Here is a 9,116-nt window from a genome sequence, read left to right on the forward strand (position 1 = left end):
GGGCTCTTCTCACTGAGGCTGCGCTTGGGGGCTACAGAGGGGCCACCCCAAATTTCACTGTAGATCCCTCCCAGAGCTGCCACCACTACCTGCCTGCCCGGTGCAGCCCTGGCTCTTCCTGGAATGTGGGGGGAGGCGGGGATTGAGCCGAGGTGCACACATCAGCAGGAGCCATCCCCCTCCATCCACACTCCCCAGACGAGCTGCTTGCGGCTGTCCTGCACCCCGCCCCGCCCTGGCTGAGCAGTGCCTGCCCCAGCTCCACTCCCTCCCTCACTGCGGGGGCCTTGATCTGCCCCCCCAATGCCCTTTTTCACCCCCCACCTCTCCCCCACACCAGACTTACCAGCCAGATGCTACTCTCCAAGCTGCTGGGCTGTGCTCCTGGCCACATGCATGCTGCAGCTGTGCGCATGCACGGGGCATTTATCGGCCACATTAGGCAAAAAAGCCAATTTCCGATACTGTCAACTTTCCCTATGTTGGTGACTATCTGATATGGGACCGATGTATCAGTGCACCTCTAAAAATTGCAAAATTTTGTCTCACTTTACCTGTTGAGAGTATGTGGACTGACTGAAATGCACTGAAAAAAATTCAAATATTGAGTTTTTTATTGAATTCAATCTATGAGACCGAGAATATTGTATGGACCCTGTTATAAATACATATTGTATTAATTTAATAAAAAATATTTGTATATGTTTCCATCTGTCACAGATTTCAATGTACTTCAGAATGTATCATATTGGGGCTGCAGCCATAGGGAAGAATTGCTGAGGAGTATATGGGCCCTGACCATATCAAATAGATTTCTGCAAATGAAAAAGACTTTTCACGCAGAAGGTAGGGATTTGGTTATATTAGGTAAAGATTGCAAGTGTAAGGACACAAGCAGAATTGCTATTCTACAGAAATCTTTTATTATATTTTCATACTGGCGTGGAATACTGTAATATCAGAGTACAAACCATAAGAAAAATCAATAAACAAAAATACAATAGGCCTGCAGTCTCATTTTTCTCCTTACTGGCTAGAGGAGAAATGGTACCCTGATTTTCTCTATTCTACTCTTCTCTCCATCAGGGATTTTAATGATGTGTGATCAGGCCCTAATTCTACCCTTATGCTAGCAAAGTTCACCCTCAGGTTAGGCAGTTAGTTTTGCTGGAATAAAAATGCTAAGTAGAGAGAGAACTTCTGATTTGATAATTTGGCCATTAATAAAATCAGAACCTAGGACACTAAATGTTTTAAATAAGTACACTATTCTCAATGAATTTACATACTGTTGAGATGAATTATACATATTCAATTTGAAATTAAAGTAATTTTTATGGGGCTTTTAACTATTTTGATATTTGCAGGGAAAGAAGTATAGTAACTAGTCAAACAGAAATGTACAGAGGAATTAAGCTACAGAGTGTATATTTAATTTATTTTATAAACAAAAGATGACTGTAAGTCTAAATTATTAATAAAAGTCCTTACAGGAAAGAGCACTTTCTCGGGCTTTGCCAATATAGAAAATAATCATGATTTTCCCCAGAGAAGGGCAGTCAGTTTTTCCAATATAGCAATTTCATGCGTCAAAAACATGGATCAATCTCCAGTTAAAACTTCCAGAAAAACAATGAGATGCACCTAGCTCCATAAATTAGATGAGCAACCGGCTTTGCAAAGCTTCCCCCCGCCCAACTTTAAGCATCACAAAAACTGTTTGGGTCTAAAAATATCAGCCACCCACAGATGATGCACTTGCCTTTCAAAGGAAGTTGTGAACAAGGTCCCCAAAATTGGGGTATATCCGGTGGGGCAAAGGTTGGCAATGTTTTCCAGTGGGGCTCTGAGACAAGCAGATACTAGAAACCATCTGGCTTGCCCCTTTTCCTTGCTGCCCAAATGTGGCGCTGTGCAGAGAGAGCTCTCCCCTCTGGTGAAGCCTGGTACTTGATTGCCACCAAAGCTATGGGTCCATGGAATGGATCCAAAGGCTCCTCAGGCTGGATCTAGCCCATGGACCCTAGGTTTCCAACCCCTGCCTTGGGGCAAGCAGCCACCCTATCAGTAAATTACTGGTTTAACATTTAAGCGGTCTGTTCCAATTAGCCAAGAGACTTTGATAAGAGACCTTCCTATTTTGATGTAAACTAAATTATGATACAACATAAAAGATGATAAAGTTACTATTTTATTTTTTACAACAGACTCTCCAAAGCAAGGCTCTTCGACAGCTTGACTCAAGATTAAGTTTTTGTCTGAAGCATTTTGGAACCTGAACCTAATGCACAGACCGAGTCAGAACCATGAAGAGGTAGGGGAAAGAAGAGTTGGTACAGTCAAATAGTGGAAGAAAAATTGTTTCCTTAAATTTTTCAGACAGACCCTTGTGAACCTGATTCTAAATTCTTATGTAACAACAGAATGACCAGAATCCTTAGAGGGGAACACATGAAAAAACAATGAAAACTTTTTGAATATGAAGTTTCATTCTAACACGAAGTAGTTAGTTTTTATTTCTGTATTGACTTGTGTTGCCATTGCATTCATATGTGCAAAAATTAAGAGTACTTACCTTTGCTAATAAATCTCTGTTTATTTTGAAGTTCACTGTGCCTGGACCAGTGCTGATTTCACTCACTATTGTATCACAGTTTAGCTAAAAAACAAGCAAACAAACAAAACCCATAGAAACAAATGAATTGGAACACTGTCTTCATTAAATTACATGAATATTTATACTGGCGTGAAATATTTCAGTGGGCCATTTAATCCATCCTCCTTGTAAAAGTGAGAGATTAGTTTATTATTTCCAACCCATCCTTAATAAGTATCTAGCTGAGCCTTACATATGATACCTGTTTCTTTCTGTGATCTAGTCATTTTTTATAAATTTAACTGAAAGCAGTGTTTGATCTCGACAACGGTAGAGAGATATGCATAACACAAAATCAATATTAGTTACCAGTGTCTTGGAAAAAAATAGGAGCCCAAAGATTGGATCCAAAATCTTTACTTATGTTCTTAAATAATTGACCTGATTTTTATAAACATCAGCTCTCTGTTCAACCTGAAGCATCTGTTTGGGTCCCTGGTTGCTGGATGTTTCACATTCAGTTCAATTTATTATTATCATTACGGATTCTAGTTGAAAGCTGTGCTCCCGAAAATAACATAACAGACATAAAAACATAATATAAATTTAAACAAAAAGAACAGAAATGCAAATGTAATAATAAAATAGGGCCAACCATTATAAAAGCATTGTTCCTACCCCTAGAATTAATATAGTCAAGTACAAATATGGTGATAAATCAGATCATGAATCTATAAAACTGTTGTGCATAGGTCCACACTTAACATAGTAAAAAACAAATATAGTGATAAAGTTTATGAGTCATATCAACAGTAAAGGATGTTTAGCTCAGATCACTTCAGGGTGCTTCATATTTAAAACTTTAAAGCTTATTAGAGGCACCATGTTTTGAAAAATATTGGTTAAAAAAAAATAAAGCTGTAGAACATTTCCATTTTTGTAATGGCAATCAATCATTTCTCTTATAGTAGGGGTGTCAAACATGACCTGTGGGCTGGATCCAGCCCACTGACCTAAGTTAGTCCCCACTGCGGATTTTGCCCCAGCTTTGCCCATAGTGGTGAGACTACTTATGGCAGCAGTCAGGACTCGGCAGCGAGTAGCACTGAGTGACTCCACTGGCAGAAGCCCTGCCACTATGGCCAGAGCTAGGAGAAAAGACCCAGCTCAGGGGGCTCTGGAGCTGCCTCTCTCCCAGCAAAAACCAGGGTGCTGGCTGCTGCAGCAGAAAGGTCCACAGCCAGAGCTGACATTTTGGCTACCGTGGCAGGGCTTGCCTGTGGAGCTTCTGGGGATGCCAGCACCTGGATGTCACCAGTGTGCTGGCTGCCACCATGGGAAGCCCCACTACCATGGCCAGAGCCCTGGTTCTGGTCTTGGTGAAGGGGCTTCTGCCTCTGCTGCTGATGGAGCTGCCTGTGCCCCAGCAAGAGCAGTTTCTGCTGACTGTGCTGCACATGCTGAAACCCTTCTGCAGCTGCACCCTCCCCCTGCTCTCCATGCCTTCCAACACCAGGGTGATCCTGGTCTGGGGAAGGTGAAGGGAGCAGAGCCTGCTTCACTCCTCCAAATCCCAGAGGGAGAAGAGCAGCGGGGAAAGACTCCCTGCACCTGTCTAGACTGGACACAGCTTTGACCCAGTACCACAGGAAGAGGGGGGCAAATGAAAAATGGCAAAGGACAGCACTGCTCCTTGTACTCAGCTCCTAAGCCAGGGGTGGGCAAAATGCAGGCTGGGGGGCCAGATACGGCCCACCAGGCCATTCTATCCAGCCTACGGGGCCACTAAAAAATGTAGAAAATTAATATCAATCTGCCCTGGGCTGCCTGTCATGCGGCCCTTGATAGCTTGCCGAAACTCAGTAAGCGGCCCTCTGCCCAAAATAATTGCCCGCCCCTGTCCTAGGCCCTGGCAGCTGAGCAGAGGGAGCAGTGCTGCAAATCTTCTACACTGGGAACTCCAGTGCAAGAAGCAGATGGGAGCACCTGGCAGCTGCTCCTCTCCTCCCCTACTGGTCCCACTCAAATTCCCATTTGCTGGCCTGCTCACTGGTCTGGTATCTCTGACTGATGGAAATTTCTGATCTACTTTCTCTAGGCATTCCTTAACTTTATCATGCCCCACCTCATCCTTATCTTTTCAAAGATAAACAATATTTATCCTTTCACTCTCTTTCCATGTGAAAATTTTGTCAGGCCTCTGATCATTCTCATTACTCTCCTTCAAGCTACCTCTAGTTCTGTAATAGCTTTTTTAGGGCAGTGGGACTGGTATTCCATGCAGTATCCCAGATAAGGTTACTTAACAGCTTTACTTTCATAGTGCCTAGGAGCAGGGCCCCTCTATGCTAGCTGCCATTCAAAGAACAAAGTGTTTGCACCAAAGAGCTTACAAACTAAGGATAAGAAAAAGAGACAAATGTATACAGACAGACAAGGGAGCACAAGAAAAAATGTGCAGTGGGGCTCAGAATCCTAACCAATGTCTATCTTTTTGTTGGCACCAAACTGATAAGAGTTTTAAGGAAGGAGGTGAAGAGAGAAATGATGCAGCAACTCTACAGAGATTTATGGGGAGTTCCTTCCAAGCATGTGAAAAAGAACAAAGGTGCTTTTCTGAAAAAATTATCAAATGGGTGAAGTTTGGGAACATGGGATAAGAGGAGGGTCAACTTGACATCTCAACATTTAATTAGAAATGACAGACTGAGCAGAGATATGCTGTGATGGTGCCTGAAATTGAAAAATAGCTTATATTAGTTGCAGCAAAGAGGGAACCAGTGACGGGATGTAAAGAGAGAAGTGACTTGGTCAAAGTGGTAAACTAGGAAAATAATCTTTGCAGCAACATTCTGAATGGATATAAGCAAGGCAAGATGTCATCTGTCACAGCCAGGGAAAAGGATTTTTCAGTAATTAAAACACAAACTGATGGAGTTTTAAAAATAATAATAATTCTTCCTATCCACCATTACATTACTTGGGCAGCATTAGCATTTCTTGATAGCACTGACACACTGAGCAGAGGCATCTGTTGAATTGTCCAAAATGACACCCATATCCATTTATTGAGTTTATATAGTTAGGACCATGCAAACAATTTAAATATCCTCCCATACAAGCATTCATATACATTTACTGACATTGTGCTATTTACTGACGCTGGGTTTCATTAGCCATCATAGCGCCCATTCAGATAGTTCTAAAGTTTAAATAACCTAGGAGAAGTTCTTCACACTTATCTCAAGTCCTGGCTAAACTGAAATAACTTTGTCATTTGCCATTTTGCTCTTGCTACTCACCCCTCTTTCCCAAACATTATTAACTTAAACAATAAAGGTCCTAATATACAACTGTAAAACACCACATTTAATCTTACATTTGGTTTATCTTCTAGTCAGCTGCTGATCTGTGATAATACTGTACTTTGCCTCACACCCCAGGATTACTTAACCTGTTTCACCCCATAATTACTCAGCTTCTTTAGCAGCTTCAAGTGCATGACATAAATTATTTTTGGAAACCGCAGTAAATTTTGTCAGGTGCCTCTCCCTTACCCACCTCTTTGTTAGCACGTTCAAAGAACCCAAGAGATAAATGAGACCATACTTGCTCTTGATTTGGAGGCCACAACCACAGTCCTACTAATAGCGAAATTATTTCAGCTTGGAAGTTGTATCTGTATGCTTAACTCTGCAGTTCTCTCTATTATAAGCTTAGCTTGCAATCATTTTGAAATCATTTAGATTCATCTAAATGATTTCAAAATGCCACTTCATCTCTTTAGTCAATATGCCTTTTTTTGCCTAGTTTGCATGCAGGTATAACAATACATTATTTTTTTACTACCATCACATTTCCATAACACTGTTGTATCAATATCCTCATTCATTGTTAACATGCTTCATTTTGTGTATTTTTGCTTTTAAATATTTTACATGTGTGCATATACACTAGAGACCACCCACCCTTTTTATCTAATCGCTTAATCTGACAGCTTGTTGGTTTTATAGAATTTACATCTGTGCTCAGTTACAATTTGAATCCTATCTTTTATGGGGCATACAGACGTTTTATTGACATCCTTAAACAGATAATCTGGTTTAGGTACTCTTTCAAGCTGCCTTAAAACCTGTTTATCTGACTAACAAAGAATTCTCTCTGCATATGGGGTATTCTTGGGTTGCATATAATGATAGTGGCTGTTATATCATGACTTGGGTGATTTCCAGTGTAGGGGGAAGAAAAGGGATCCTTTATTCACCACAAATCCCCAGTCTCCAGAATGGCCCCTTAGAGCCACTAGCAGCCAGCACAAGTCAAAAAAGTCATTAGGCCCCTATTTTGTCACCTCTGAGCTGTACAAAGAACCACCTGGCCACAGCTCAGGATCTGTTCCAGTTATCTTTCTGCAGTCATCTTGCCTCTCTCATACTTTCCCTTGAAGATCTCACTTGCTAATCTTTTTTTTTAGCCTGTTTCCTTCTAAGCTCTCTCTGATCTATTGGAAATGTATTGTCAAAATAAAATATAGTACCAGTCCAAACCAGTGCTGAATCATTCCGTGTTTTAGATGTGATATTTCTCTTAGTATCGCTGCACTGTATGCTTGTTTGTATTATGTAATCTAGGGGTTTTTTTTAAACTGCACGACAATGTACTGAATCTGGAACTACAATCATATCCTTATCTATTTTATTTCCACATAGCTTTCTATTTGCCCATTTGATTATTTTCTTTTACACATACTAGTTTTTCTCTGCAGTGCATCTGGTTTTATTCATGGCAATCCAATTTCTATAGTATTGAGAACAGGAGAGCCTTATTAAAATCTCATTTTCCAAAGTATATTTGATACTTCTTGGCTTTGTATCATCCACAGATTGGTCATAACCTTTATAACAATATGAAGAACATTACATAGTACTGGACCCAAAATAGACCTAACGTTTAGATGTTACTTCCAGTCTACTCTCCAGAACTGCTATCAGGTTATTTTGATTTTAAAAAAATTGGTGAGACCATTTCACAGATGTCTCATCAACCCTCCTTCTCTAGTTTCCTAAAAGGTGTGATATGCAACCAGGTCAGGTAGCTTAATGCATTTTTCTACTCTACTTGAATGGATGCAGCTCCCAATGGAATCAGTAGAAGCTGCTTGTAGTTGAGGCCCATTTGCTCCAGGATGTCTATTATATCTTTTGTCTAATAAGCTTGCAACTGTATCAAATAAATACATTTATTGTATCATGGTACCTTCTCTGCTAACTTCTGTGCTTGAAGCTGAAGATCTGCCTTTGAGTGACTGCTAGATCTGTTCCCTGTCACAGAATCCACAAAGAGCTGAAAATCAGCAACCTGCCTGAAGAGAGAGAGAGAGAGAGAGAGAAAGAGATTGGGAAAATATGTTGAACTGCTATGGAAGCTTACTTCGTAATAGAGATTTCACTTAGGGTGGAATAATTACATTTTGGTGCTTACTCAAAGTCTTCAGGTCAAACCAACAAGTGTCAAAATTTGTTTTTCCTGTCATAGCCTGTTCCCACTATCCTTTGGGGGGGAAAAAACCATGACAACAGATCATAGTTCCCTAAGACTGATGATGGAACTTGTAACAGGTTCTGTATTTCTTCAATAAACACTTATTAATTCAGCTGTCAACTCTGACCATTGTGTGTCCCTTAACGAGTGCAAAGTGAGCAACTTCTGTTCACTTTAAAAAGAAAAAAGGCAAAATCGAACAACATATGATGACTAAAAGGACACAAGCTAAAAATAAATTAAATGCTTTAGCCACACAACCCATGCAAATATAAAGCTTTCCTAAACCTTTTCAAAATGTCTACAATTTCCAGTGACCTTTAAAGGCTTTACCTAATCAGTCAGCAGTATTTCAGAAGTGTATAATTAATACATTGCATCTGAGACAGTCTACCTCACTTGAGGAAACACACTTTAGTTTGAAAATTGTAGTTGTATTAACAGAGTATTTTTAATCACCTCACACAGAGAAGCTATTGGAAAGCAAAGACTGAGAACTGGTAGAATATAGTGAAATTGTCTTGAATATTGGTTAAAGAAATGGTGGTAGACTCCACATCCCCCACTGTGTTGTGCATCACACATGTTGGTCCTTTACCCTGCTCTACTCAGTAGTAGCCTCATTTTGGTGATGTTCTTTATATTTAGGGCCTAATTCTGTTTGATGGATTTGACCATCAAAACACTTAAGTGTGTGCTTAAAATGGATAGTCTCATTGACTTCACTGAGACCACCCATTTCTATCACTAACATCAGGCACTTCCAGGATTAAGAGAATATTTTAAGGAGAAGTTAAGAATCTTTGCAAGTTTATACTATTCAAAAGATGTCTTAGTGCAGAAGACTCTAATCTGCTTTGATATACTTTTTCCCTGATAGTTATAATCATCTTTATATTTAACGCAATGGCATATCACTGTATATTAAAATTTATTCTACTAAAATCCAATTTGCCTAACAATGTTAATAGTATTCACT

General features: G+C 40.1%; 1 protein-coding gene across 5 annotated transcripts in view; it reads right to left on the minus strand.

The window, feature by feature from the left end:
* RARS2 (arginyl-tRNA synthetase 2, mitochondrial) overlaps positions 1-9,116 on the minus strand; it is a 65,503-nt gene that overhangs the window by 45,446 nt on the left and 10,941 nt on the right. For 4 of the 5 annotated variants that reach the window (XM_025205252.1, XM_006024580.3, XM_025205255.1 and 1 more), the window contains 2 exons: positions 7,853-7,958; positions 2,576-2,659 (listed from right to left, as the gene is read on the minus strand). In XM_025205252.1, coding sequence (XP_025061037.1) covers positions 2,576-2,659; positions 7,853-7,958 — 190 coding nt within the window. The remainder of the gene's footprint in view (positions 1-2,575; positions 2,660-7,852; positions 7,959-9,116) is intronic. The other variant, XM_025205254.1, reaches the window with a different exon arrangement.

This window comes from Alligator sinensis, unplaced genomic scaffold (assembly GCF_000455745.1).
Source record: "Alligator sinensis unplaced genomic scaffold, ASM45574v1 scaffold658_1, whole genome shotgun sequence".
In the NCBI taxonomy this organism is placed as follows: Eukaryota; Metazoa; Chordata; order Crocodylia; family Alligatoridae; genus Alligator; species Alligator sinensis.